The sequence below is a fragment of the Periplaneta americana genome, chromosome 3, assembly GCF_040183065.1.
Source record: "Periplaneta americana isolate PAMFEO1 chromosome 3, P.americana_PAMFEO1_priV1, whole genome shotgun sequence".
Taxonomy (NCBI): Eukaryota; Metazoa; Arthropoda; class Insecta; order Blattodea; family Blattidae; genus Periplaneta; species Periplaneta americana.
This window is the reverse complement of record NC_091119.1, coordinates 64,250,940-64,265,321: the sequence shown is the minus strand read 5'-3', so window position 1 is coordinate 64,265,321 and position 14,382 is coordinate 64,250,940. Positions and strand designations below refer to the sequence as shown.

The window sequence follows — 14,382 nt, the reverse complement described above, 5'->3', positions numbered from 1 at the left end:
ACCAACACCTCACATTAATATAACTGTGGAGCAAAGTATAAGGTAAAAGATTTGAAAGCGATCTGAGAAACGTAATTTTATCCCTACAGATTTATTTGTGGTGTTTGATTGTTGTAAGTTTTGTATTCAACAGAATATTGCTTTGATTTATACGTAGCTACATGATTTTACTGTACATTGGAAGTCACATGTTCTAAAGTTGATTTAAAATATGAATACAGTTTATGAATATGATTGTGATTTTGAATTTTTTTATGAGTAAGTAATATTTCTTCATTTCTTGTGTACTCTTTTAATTTAATGTGTTGTGTTTAGATTTTTGTCTTTTTTATGTCATGTGGACTTGTGATTATTTTATATGTTGTGGTATATATTTTGTGGAGGTTTTGTTGGAACATTGAATTCTTCGAGGTTAAGGGGGCGTAGCCCCCAAAAATGTTGAAAATTTGTTTGCACGTATTATATACTGTGGCTTTTATAAAATTTAGGAAATTGGTGAATACACAATATTATGTTAGTGACTGTACAGCTTATAAAAGTGTTCGCGACGTCATCAATGATGTCATGACCATTCATCAATTTCAGGAAATTACCCAGAATTCTATTGCCCTTCACCTAATTTGTCTGGCACGAGCTGACTTCTCTAGATTTGAATATGTTTTAATAGTTATGGCAATTCAACCCAAGAGAATGAAATTGTGTGTGATTGCAGCAACTCCATAACCATGTCTGAGGTAGAGGGACCACTGCCCATCTCCAGCATTACTCGAGAGGCCCACAAGGAACGCTTCTACATCACATTGCTAGAGGAGTTAGAGAAGGGAGCGGTCTACCAGGTGGACCTCGAGTTTTATGGTGCTCTGGATAGTGATACCAGTGAAGGATTTTTCAGAGGCAGCTACACTAATGAGCATACCCTCAAACAGAGTTGGTATGCAGCCACCAAGATGGCACCCAGCAATGCGAGGCGAATCTTCCCCTGTTTTGACGAACCATCTTTCAAGGCACCATTTAGGGTCAGCATTGCACGATACACTAGCCTCTCAACACTGTCCAACATGCCTCTCCAATCCATCGAGATGTGAGTATATACTCTGATATGAAAGTAGAAGTAGAATAATCATCATATTTGTCATCGTCGTCGTCATCGTCATCATCATCAAAATTGTTCATTTCATGGCCTTAGGCCTGTTAGTCTGTTCACAACTTTAAGTGAATTCATCTTCATAACTAGTTAGAGATCATCTTTCATCTCGATACCCTTAGGGTCTGCAATTTAGTACTATTTGAGTGGGGTGAAAGCTTTCTTAAAATGTCTTATGTTTACTACCATTTGAGACTTTCGCTGTGTTCAGCATGGTGTGAGGTTTTTGGGTATTTGCATAGAGTCATTGACGTAGACATTCAATGTCTTCGAGCTACAGATCGGCTCCATCATCAAGAAAGGCAGGGAAAGGAGAATCTATTTGACCCATTACCCAGAGCTAATCTTCAGTCAATGTTTCAAGCTAGATATCTGCTTCATTATTAGGGAAGGTAGGGAGAGCAGGATTGGCACAGTTTTTGCCACTGGATGGTAAAAACTGGCAAATTTCTTGTTTAAACGGGCATGGAATTTTTCAGTTTTTGCCAGTTTTTCCACTTGCTAAAAACAAGATGTAGCAGTAGAGACTGACTTCAGCTGTTGGTTTTACTGACTACTCACTTTGCTCTCGCTCTCAGTCTTAAAATATATGCAAAAAGACTTGGGTTTTGTAACAATTCTGTGGTGTTTGGTCAGAACATAATAACTCCAAAAATGATATTTTTTAACTGAAAGGCAGCCCTATATAAAAAACAGTTCTCTTTTGTTTGTTATAGCCGTGATATCTCCATCTAATCTTATGTTATTTTCATTACATTTGTATGTAAACTAGAATTATGATTATTTTGTATAGGAAAGGTGAAAATAAAAATGTTTGTATTTCAAAACAGGTTTTTTGGAGTTATCATGTTTTGACCAAACACCACAGAATTATAAATAAGAACTGTTATATTTTTCACAAATTGTTGCCAGTTTTCCAGTTTTGTCAGTAAAAATTAGTTTTTTCCACTGGTCTGGACTTTATTAAAAAAAGTGGAATTTTGCCAACCCTGACAAAAAGAGGAACATATCTGTTAGATCCGTTACCCAGAGCTACTCTCCACTCAACATTTCGAGCTACATATATGCTACATTACCAGGGAAGACAGGGAAAGAGGAATCTACCTGTTAGATCCGCTACATTTCACTCAACGTTCCAAGCTATATATCCGTTACATTATCAGGAAAGGCAGGGAAAGGGGAACTTATCTATCTGTTAGATCTGTTTTCTTTTACTTGATTATTTAACCACATTGCATCAACTACTATGTTATTTAGCTTATTTAGCGTCAATGAATTTTTTTTATTTTAGTAGGTTATTTTATGACGCTTTATCAACATCTTAGGTTATTTAGTGTCTGAATGAAATGAAGGTGATAATGCTGGAGAAATGAGTCCGGAGTCCAGCACCCAAAGTTACCCAGCATTTGCTCATATTGGGTTGAGGGAAAGCCCCGGAAAAAAAAAACCTCAACCAGGTAACTTGCCCTGACCGGGAATCGAATCTGGGCCACCTGGTTTTGCGGCCAGACACGCTAACCATTACTCCACAGGTGTGGACGCGTCAATGGAATTGGTGATAGCAAGATGGTAATTGGCGAGATGTGGCCGAGAATTCGCCACAGATTACACAACATTTGCCTTACAGTTGGGAAAAACCTCGGAAAAAAGCCAACCAGATAATCAGTCCAAGCAGGAACCGAACCCATACCCAAGTGCCTCAGCTGATTGAGATATGCCGATGGCTCATTAGATCTGCTACCTACAGCTAGTCTCCAGTCAACGTTTCGGGTTATATATTGGCTCCAGCTTAGGGAAGGAAGGGAAAGAAAAAACCTATCTGTTGGATCCGTTACTAAGAGCTACTCTCCAGGAGCTGAAATGTAGCTCTGAAACGACATATGTCTTTACATCTATGATGCAGTGCAAATACTCAACAACCTCGCACATTTCATTTTTGTTTTTATATTCCCTCTGTCAAGTTGATTTGTATGTCGGAATTAATTTTTTATCTGAAGATGTATATTCTCCTACCAGGGCAGCAACTGTCCCTACTGAAAAGTAAGGCTTTTTTAACTTTTTAATATTCTATATAGATTTTTTTAACATCTTGTATTTAAAGTATTTTTCATGTAGGCTACATTATGTTGGGGCCTTAGCAGTTGATAAAGCGTCGTAAAACAACTAATATAAAAAAATAATATCAGAGGAGTGATAATAATCAACTCAGAACGTTACACTTAAAAATTAACACCATGGATACCAGGGAAATATTTTACACCTACTAAGATGAAGACCTGTGGGTGCTTCTGTTCCCTACATAATTATCATCTATATCATGTAGTATGGCCTTTTGGTGTCTGGAATGTGATTCACAAGCAGATTGTGTAAGAAGCTGGTGAAGGCAGGGAAATATTTACGCCTAGGCACACTAGGCAGCTGCCTAGGGCGGTAAATTTGAAGGGGTGGCTTTTAAGCTATTACTGTTAATTTTTTAATATTTTTTAAATTTTATTCATAACTCTTTAAAAGAATACATGAACTTAAACGCACAATGAAAAGGATATGAATAACATTGGCAATAAACAGTTCAAATTTAATCAAAGGTCTGCTAACGGAAAAAGGACAGTTTTTCAATAATAGCGTCACAATGCGATCAAAGCACTTTTTTTCAATGTTATGCACTCTCACCGTGAGAATCTCACGTGATAATCTTAAAAAACTCACTGGTATTATATTACGATACGTTAGGAAGGCAAACCTCGTTGCTCGCAATCATAATCTTTGTGCTGAGAGACGCCGCTAACTCTGTCATAAGAGTAGTCAGTATCAACACTCAATAATGTCCATTCAGACTTAAATTCAAAGAAAATACCGCCAGCCATTGTAGCAGTCGGATGCTTGGCAGTTCAGTTTAATTTAAAGCAGTAGTTGTTGTGCAGTTGTTTTGTACCTAGGTGATTTATATTTTAATATTCATTATGAGTGACAGTCGGAAAAAGCTAAGTGGTTTTCAATACCGAAAACATCTCTGATTGAGGCTCTGGCTGATATGTAAATCTATTATCAGACAGTACATTTCACTTGACATACATGTGTCAGAGGAAGAACTGCATCTCAAATCTGATTAGTGTAATATGTAGCTAGTCAGCGATGTATGCAATGGAGGGAGAAAGGAACTGATCACCCTACCCCATTATCTCCTGGCCTAGTTGCCTTATGAGTGATGTCTTGATGGTGTCACTTGTGGGGTCCAGACCTGTCTTCGGACAGTTTACTAAACAACAATACCGGAAACTCGCGAAAGACAAGGCAATAAAAAAAGAGGAAATTGTGAGAAAAAGTGCAAAAATAGATGTGCTACTTAAAAAACAAACACAGCCAGCTTGTTCAGTTCCAGTCCAGGTACATCAGAGTGTAATAATGTGGCGAACAGTACCAAAAATAGTGGAATGTGTGGTTTATCTGAGTCAGGTGTTTCTGATATTAGAAACAGTAATAATGACGCGGAATCAATTATTTAAATTGATCAAAATGACGCATATTGGGCGAAATAAGGGGCGGAAATATTTTTCTTTGCCTAGAGACGCCAAGTAGCTAGATTCGCCTCTGGTGAAGGAATGTGATTTAAGAGATGAAAGCAGTGGAAGGATACCACTTCTATCTGCATATAAAATAACATGAATAATCTAAAATGTGGTTCATATTATACATGAATTATATGGATTACAATTTCAAGTGCACCTTGTACCTTGGTTTCTTGTAAATTTTTTCATTAATTCTCAGTTTTCTGTAATATGTATGCAATGACGATGATTACCTGATGTTAGTGGTAGATTTGGTTAAAAACGTCTAAAATTTTAATGTCAAATTCATTAGGTCATATGTCTAATGTAAAATGAAATTCAAAAGTACAAAGTGTGCAAAACTTTTCGATTCCTAGAATGTCTGAATAGAATGAAAACTACATATTTACACACAGTAAAATTTACATTTTCATATTTGTGACCATGACACACACGGATATTGAAAAGGAAGTTCAACCCTTTTAATTTTTCTCTAATGGTTCAGTTTGTAATTTACAATTACTTCTAATCCTTCTAGTGTAATGAAAATAAATAATAATAGTCCTACAAATGAAATTTATTCATTTTATGATACAGCAATAACAATTTACAGAGTAAAAGAATTATTAGGCCTACATAAGTAATGTTATTGCAGCACATTGACAAGTTGCAGAGTGACGAAACTTACAATTAATGTTGTTGCAGCACTGATGAGCAGGGCTGGGTGTGGGACCACTTTCCTTTGACGCCGCCCATCTCCACTTTCTCAGTCGGATTTCTCGTGTCAGACCTGAAGAGCCACGTCCCATTCACCATGCCCAACCCTCATGGTGGGGTGGCAGTGCACTTTCATGGCAGACCGCAGTTTCTCGCTGGTGTGGAGGGCTCTCTGCGGAGTGCCACACATATGATGGAGTTTCTAGAGGACTACCTGGGTGTCAGATATCCACTTCCAAAGCTAGACATTGTGGCACTGCCTGAGTATAGTGGAAGGCGGCCTGCAGACCATCTGGGGCTCATCATGTTCCGGGAGGCTGAGCTGGGTGATGCGGCTGGACAGTCCCGTCTGGTACATGAGCTGGTATATCAGTGGCTCAGCCATGTAGTTACGCCCCACTGGTGGAGTGACCTGCACATCACTAACGCACTGGGTCGCTACCTAGCCACTGCAGGCCTTCTGCAACTTCTTGACAAGGAGAATTGGGCACCCCTGTTGCAGCACAGCTCCTACTACGAGTTTAGCTCACTTAGCCCCTATTACAGCACGCCAGATTTCCGGCATGATAGTGTCACCAACAGAGGTATGACCCATGCTCGTTAGAGAAGCTCCTACAGCATACTTAAGAAGGTACCAGTATAGTATTTTATGAGAGTACTTCGAAAAAAATGCGCTTCAGAACAAGTACCAAGGAAGAGATGTTTTATAGAATGAGTACTCAGGAAGATATGCTCTTCAGAGTGGGTAATCGGGAAGGGATGCTCTTCAAAGTGAGTACTCAGAAAAGGAATCGCTTCAGAATGAATACTCAGGAAGAGATGCTCCTCAGAATGAGTACTCAGGAAGAGATGCTCTCCAAAGTGAGTACTCAGAAAAGGAATCTTTTCAGAATGAATACTCAGGAAGAGATGCTCTTCAGAATGAGTACTCAGGAAGAGATGCTCTTCAGAATGAGTACTCAGGAAGAGATGCTCTTCAGAATGAGTACTCAGGAAGAGTTGCTCTTCAGCATGGGTACTCAGGAAGGGATCCTTTTCAGAATGAGTACTCAGGAAGGGATGCTTTTCAGAATGAGTACCGTATTCAGAAAGAGATGCTCTTCAGAATGGGTACTCAGGAAGGGATGTTCTTCAGAATGAGTACCGTATTCAGAAAGAGATGCTCTTCAGAATGGGTACTCAGGAAGGTATGTTCTTCAGAATGAGTACTCAGGAAGAGATGCTCTTCAGCGTGAGTACTCAGGAAGGGATTCTTTTCAGAATGAGTATTCACGAAGAGAAGCTCTTCAGAGTGCGTACTCAGGAAGAGATGCTCTTCAGAGTGGGTACTCAGGAAGAGATGCTCTTCAGAATGAGTAATTCAGAAAGTGATGCTCTTCAGAGTGCGTACTCAGGAAGAGATGCTCTTCGGAATGAGTATTCAGGAAGTGATGCTCTTCAGAGTGCGTACTCAGGAAGAGATGCTCTTCAGAATGAGTATTCAGGAAGAGATGCTCTTCGGAATGAGTATTCAGGAAGTGATGCTCTTCAGAGTGCGTACTCAGGAAGAGATGCTCTTCAGAATGAGTATTCAGGAAGAGATGCTCTTCGGAATGAGTATTCAGGAAGTGATGCTCTTCAGAGTGCGTACTCAGGAAGAGATGCTCTTCAGAATGAGTATTCAGGAAGTGATGCTCTTCAGAATGCGTACTCAGGAAGAGATGCTCTTCAGAATGCGTACTCAGGAAGAGATGCTCTTCAGAGTGCGTACTCAGGAAGAAATGCTCTTCAGAATGAGTATTCAGGAAGAGATGCTCTTCAGAGTGCGCACTCAGGAAGAGATGCTCTTCAGAATGAGTATTCAGGAAGTGATGCTCTTCAGAGTGCGTACTCAGGAAGAGATGCTCTTCAGAATGAGTATTCAGGAAGTGATGCTCTTCAGAATGTGTACTCAGGAAGAGATGCTCTTCAGAATGAGTATTCAGGAAGTGATGCTCTTCAGAATGCGTACTCAGGAAGAGATGCTTTTCAGAATGAGTACTCAGAAAGAGATGCTCTTCAGAGTGTGTACTCGGAAGGGATCCTCTTCAGAATGAGTACCGGTACTCAGGGAGATGCTCTTCAACGTGGATACTCAGGAAGGGATGCTTTTCAGAATGAGTACTCAGGAAGGGGTGCTTTCCAGAATGAGTACTCAGGAAGAGATACTCTTCAGGGTGGGTATTCAGGAAGGGATGCTCTTCAGAGTGGGTACTCAGAAAGGGGTTCTCTCAGAGTGAGTATTCAGGAAGGGCTGCTCTCCAGAGTGAGTACTTAGGAAGGGATACTCTACAGGATGAGTACTCTCAGGAAGAAAAGCTCAATGAGTATGGTACTCATGAAGCATTGTTCTTCAGAGTGAGTACTCAAAAAGGGATGCTCTTCAGATTCAGGAAGGGATGCTCTCCAATGTGTGTACTCAGGAACAATATCCCTCAGAGTCAGTACTCAGGAAATGTCCTTCAGAGTACTTTAGAAAGGGTTGCTTTTCAGTGTAAGTATTAAGAAACAGATTCTCTTAAAGAGTTCTGAGAAGTAATTATCTTCAATAGTATTCACAAGGGACGCAATTCAGAATGAGTATTCAGGAAAGAACTTCTTTCATAACCAGTATTCAGGAAGTAGTGTTTCTCTAAATAATTAAAAGACATGTTCTTCAGAATGAGTAGGTACTCAGGAAGTGATATTTGGAGAGACTATTTAGAAAGAAATTCATCATAGTGAATAACTTAGATATGTTACACAATATGTACTTTCTGTTTCAGCTCAGTGGTTCCTGCGCATGCTCAATGCTTCCCTCACTGAGCAGACATTCCGTACAGCACTGAGAAACTTCCTGCTCAACAAGTAAGTTGGTCCACAAATAAGATAGAGTATAATACTTATCAATTATGAGCCGGTGCTGACGCAGAGTCTTTCTTTCTGCCACAGTCAGTATAGCACATTCACTGAAGATGAGTTCTGGGCGACACTGACTCACCAAGCACACATGGACGGAGTTCTCCCAAGTGATCTATCAGTAGGGCAAATCGCCAGGTCTTGGTTGCGTAAGGACTGCCACCGTTTCCCTGTACTTACTGTGCAGCGTGACTACAATGACAACTCTGCCATGTTGGAGCAGCATGTGTTCATACGCGAACAGCCACGCACCCTCTCTGAAGAAGAGCAGTACCTCACGTGGTACATCCCCATTGCATACCTCACTCCTGACAATCTGAACCCTAGCACTGCATATCCTGTTGCTTGGATGCGGGGTGAACGCTACTTCAATATGAGTGGTCTGCCAGATGACCAATCCTTCATCATTGTGAATCCAACTGATTCGGGTATGTTCATGGTGAACTATGACCACCACAATTGGGGATTGCTGGCCCAGCACTTGCAAGGAACAAGGAGCTCCGTGCCTGCCCCTGCACGCATCAAGCTGCTGCACGATGCCTGGAACCTCGCTCTTGGCGGAGAGTTGGACTTCAGCACAGCCCTGGACATGACACTATTTCTGCTGAATGAAACAGAGCCTGCCGTGTGGGACGTCATGTTTACCATGATTGAGCACACAGGACAGCACATACGGAGGACTCGAGTGGAGGACAAGTACAATGTAAGGACACTACTTTCTGATTATAATAAGTATAAGGCAAGAATACGGTATTATGATATTGCAAAAAATATATTTCGAGCTTTCCACGGAAATGTTTAGGTTCTCAGCACTCTTGGTGCAGAAAAAATTACTCTCTGTTTTGTTTGTAAGTTTATATAAAATTTCAGGTCACATTACAGTGGAACTCCAATTATTATCATTGTTAATTTGTTTCATTAAACTGTGATAGTTACTGAAACAATGATAAATAAATTAAATTCATGCCACAGTGAAAATTCGTTTCGAAAATAAAAGCAAACATATTATTGAATAACTTTCTTATAGGTTATAACTCTGAACAAAATCATGCAATATCACAAGAAATATCATCCCTTATTACTATCACATTAATAATTTTTTTGGTACTGATATATAATGTTAACGAAAATGAATAAGAAATGCTGTAAAATTCATGGAAACAAATTGCCATATTTTTACCGATTTTGACATTTAAATTTCTCTCACACAAGATAAAGTGACAAGTGTATCTAAAAATGATTTTAGAAAAATTAGTTATTATCTACAGAATGGGGCCTTCAATTAAAAACTTCAAGAACAAAATTTAACATTTGAATGTAGCTATATGCATGAGTTATTTTGTGAAATTAACGTAATCTTCATCATTATAGCCAAAAAAAGTATATATATTGCAGAAATCGTAAATGTAATCTGAAAATCCTCATTTCGACCCTCACAAGTATTAACATTGTAACTCACTTTATTCCATTTTTCAGGAGAAGCAAATGAAGTTTTAAAATGATCGTGTAAATCAATGTATACAGATAGTAACAATAAGATTTTACATACGACTGGGAAGATTTAGATACAATGATAGTACTGGAAGAAAAAGAAACAATATAAGATCATATTAACTTGCATAACTCAAAACCATAAAAAATTGAGTTACAATGTTAGTATTTGGGAGGGTCGATTTGTTTCTTGCTATAAATAAAAGCCATGTATAGAGGATTTCACGTAAAGAAAATAGCATTAAGCATATAGGACTATTCTATCAATGACCAGTTGCCACAGAAATGCCTACTACCACATGGCTTGGACAATGTATTAGGCAAGGCCCATAAAACCAATGCCTTTTTCTTACTGTGGAATCATATAGAACTGCCTGAAAGTAGTCTTAGTAAGATCATTATTGAAACAGGTTGTAAAGGTGATTGACATGCAACCATTGGCAGACTTACCACTTTTAGTGAGATAGTTTTATACTTTAATAAATTTGTTAAATTTATCAATATTATTTTATATTTCTATAAAGTCGCTTTATTTTTCCCTTTACAGTACTATTATTTGAAAATATGGTATCAAATAAAATTATATGCTCACTTACTCATCTCAGTAGCAAATGCCATGGTACCTGAGCAAATCTCCTTACATCATCATCACTTGGGATGGTATTTTTAAGTAGTTCAATTTCTATCTGAAGCCAGATTAGTAAATATTTCTTGCATCTCCTAAGTTCTCAGTCATATCTTGATTCGTTGCAAAAAAACTCTTTTCACAAGCATCTGAAATTATGGTAGCAGCAGCCCTTAGAACTTTATGCAAATTGGGGTATAGATTTTTCTATACTTACTTATTTAAGGCATTCAAGGAACCCAGTGGTTCATTGCCGCCCTCACATAAGCCCGCCATCGGTCCCTATCCTGAGTAAGATTAATCCAGTCTCTACCATCATATCCCATCTCCCTCAAATCCATTTTAATATTATCTTTCCATCTATGTCTCGGCCTCCCCAAACGTCTTTTTCCCTCCGGCCTTCCAACTAACATTCTATATACATTTCTAGATTCACCCATATGTGCTACATACCCTGCTCATCTCAAACGTCTGGATTAAATGTTTCTAATTATGTCAAGTGAAGAATACAATGTGTGCATTTCTGCGTTGTGTAACTTCCTCCATTCTCCTGTAACTTCATCCCTCTTAGCCTCAAATATTTTCCTAAGCACCTTATTCTCAAACACTCTTAACCTCTGTTCCTCTCTCAAAGTAAGAGTCCAAGTTTCACAACCATACAGAACAACCGGTAATACAGTTGTTTTATAAATTCTAACTTTCAGCTTTTTTGAGAGCAGACTGGATGATAAAAGCTTCTCAACCGAATAATAACAGGCATTTCCCATATTTATTCTGTATTTAATTTCCTCCCGAGTATCATTTATATTTGTTACTGTTGTTCCAAGATATTTTAATTTTTCCACCTCTTCAAAGGTTTTTCTATACTACTTTCTTTAAATAACTGAAGCCATTGTATTTAAATTCAATTGCTCTGTCTTTAATACAGTTTTTGACAATTGACATTTGTGAAAAGTTTCATCTTTCAAACACTCTCAAAATATAGGTTAAAAAGACCATCAACAGCATTTCCTAGGGACAAAGATTCTTCACTAAACCTGTACCTCAATCTGCCAGTCAAAAGATATCTAGAACTTTGAAATACACATTTGTCTTCCAATAATCTTAATCACTCTGACTACTTTGACTCTCCTCAGGCTGCCCAACAGTTGAGAGTATAAAGTTGTCTCTCAACATAAATTTGATTTTCTAAGCAGATGCTGTGTTTGTATGTGTATGTATTTATTTACACTGCAATGGGTATATACCCGGTGGCAGTGGTAACTAATTACACTCAATAATGACAATAATAAACTCATTAATTAAAAATACAATTAATAATAATACTAATAATTAATACTAACAATAATTAATAATAATAATAACAACAACAGGGAATATACTAAATTAAATGAAACGATCACTTAAAATAACATTTGAAATATTCTAATTTGTATCTTAAAACTAAGAGCGAACTAAAACCCACGAGTATGATATGTTCATATCTGCACAAGTACCTTTCAACATTACACTCATTTCGCTGTCAACTCACTCACTGCACTGGAACTACGACACATTTCACTGATTCTATCCTGATTTCACTAACACTTCAAAAACATTTCACTGTTCAAATACTTTGCACTGCCACTATAAACTACAAAGCTTCACTGACAGGAACACGTTTCACTTGCACAGCACACTTCACTGACACGACATACTTCTTCACTGATACAACACACTTCACTGACACAACATAATTCTTCACTGATACAATACTTCAATAACAACATATCATTTACACTCTTTAAATACTGTGTATAATTACCGTCTATTAGTAAGGTCCTTAAGCCTATTTTTAAATGCATTTTTGGTTGTTGGTAAAGCCTTTAGTAAGTCTGCAGGTAAAGCATTCCAGTCCCTGATAGTACGATTGAGAAAAGAAAACTTTCCAGTGTCCGTCCTCTGCCTTCTTTCCCTCAATTTATATCAGTGAACTGAAAACTCTTCAATATTCCTCCAGATTTTAGAAAATTCATGATCAATTCTTTCCTCTTTCAATATCTCTATATGGCAGTACTGGTACTGATACCTCCTATCAATTCTCTAGCACCTCCAATTGTGGCCTCAGCACTTTGCATAATATGCTTGCTTAACAAGTGAGTGTAAGAGAAGATTCCATGAAAAAAAGAAAGATTGGCATTGAAACTAGCCGTAGCCTACATAAAGATTTTTTAAATTCCAATAGCTTTTATGGAGTCCTTATTTTCATTTTTATCAATTTCAATCCATCTTGACATCTGGATACTTGTTAATTGAGTTTTGTACCCTTTCAGGAATATCTGCGACGTCTGATGACCCCCATGTACGAGTCCCTGGGAGAGCCTACACCAGACGAGAACCCACTCAGAGCAGAATTCTGGTTCAATGCCAAGTGTGAGATCTGTGGGACGGGTTATGAGCCATGCATAGAGGCAGCCCGTGAGGCACTGAGCTCTGTCATGCCAACACTGCAACCAGAAGGCAATGACACAGAGTAAGTCACAGAAATCAGAATTGTACAGCATGACAGACATGCTGCATTTCTCTGGCTGGTGTACTTATATGGATTGAGGAAATAAAAATGCATTCCAGCATGCGATTTTGTGTTGAAAATCAAGACAGTTTTCCGTTATATAAATTTCCAAACTTGCATACTTTTCAGAATTAAACATTAAAATTTAGGACATTGAAATACAATAAATATTTATTGGTACTATCATCTTTACTTTTTAAATTCGCTCTAGAATATATGCCATTAGGAAAGTTCAGGATAACAGAAAGGGTGTGAAATTAAACAGGTTACATTAGCTTCTTGTCTATGCAGATGATGTAAATATGTTAGGAGAAAATCCACGAACGATTAGGGAAAACACGGAAATTTTACTCGAAGCAAGTAAAGCAATAGGTTTGGAAGTGAACTCTAAAGAGACAAAGTATATGATCATGTCTCGTGACCAGAATATTGTACGAAATGGAAATATAAAAATTGGAGATTTATCCCTCGAAGAGGTGGAAAAATTCAAATATCTTGGAGCAACAGTAATAAATATGAATAACACTCGGGAGAAAATTAAATGCAGAATAAATATGGGAAGTGCCTGTTATTATTCGGTTGAGAAGCTTTTGTCATCTAGTCTGCTGTCAAAAAATCTGAAAGTTAGAATTTATAAAACAGTTATATTACCGGCTGTTCTGTATGGTTGTGAAACTTGGACTCTCATTTTGAGAAAGGAACAGAGATTAAGGGTGTTTGAGAATAAGGTTTTGGAAAATATTTGGGGCTAAGAGGGATGAAGTTACAGGAGAATGGAGAAAGTTACACAACACATAATGAGGAACATTAAATCCAGATGTTTGAGATGGGCAGGGCATGTAGCATGTATGGGCGAATCCAGAAATCCAGTGTGTTAGTTTGGAGGTCAGAGGGAAAAAGACCTTTGGGGAGGCCGAGATGTAGATGGGAGGATAATATTAAAATGGATTTGAGGGAGGTGGGATACGATGACAGAGACTGGATTAATCTTGCACAGGATAGGGACCGATGGTGGGCTTATGTGAGAGCAGCAATGAATCTGCAGGTTTCTTAAAAGCCATTTGTAAGTAAATAGTTAAGGTGATGTACTCGAGAATCAAAATCTCACATCATCATCATTATTATTATTATTATTATTCGAATTACACCTCTCAGCACTATGACGACAGAAAATCTTTCTTACCGTATTCATCATAGCCGAATTTAAATATTTTATAACAGATTATTTAGATTTATACAAAAGTAAATAATTTTTCTGAAGAATACATACAAGAATGCCTTTTCAAAATGCTGCATATTTAGTCGGACAATGGCCTCGAAATTACAGAGAATGTGCTTAGATGTCTCTACTGCAGTAGAGACAACATAAACCAATATTACCGGTAGTTATACT

The 14,382-nt window shown here is 38.0% G+C and overlaps 1 protein-coding gene across 1 annotated transcript in view; it reads left to right on the top strand.

Annotated features, from left to right (window-relative positions):
* The window catches only part of LOC138696099 (aminopeptidase N-like), a 35,613-nt gene that overhangs the window by 13,991 nt on the left and 7,240 nt on the right, over positions 1-14,382 (top strand). The window contains exons 2-6 of the mRNA XM_069820637.1: positions 713-1,081; positions 5,395-5,990; positions 8,190-8,271; positions 8,356-9,025; positions 12,751-12,950. Coding sequence (XP_069676738.1) covers positions 713-1,081; positions 5,395-5,990; positions 8,190-8,271; positions 8,356-9,025; positions 12,751-12,950 — 1,917 coding nt within the window. The remainder of the gene's footprint in view (positions 1-712; positions 1,082-5,394; positions 5,991-8,189; positions 8,272-8,355; positions 9,026-12,750; positions 12,951-14,382) is intronic.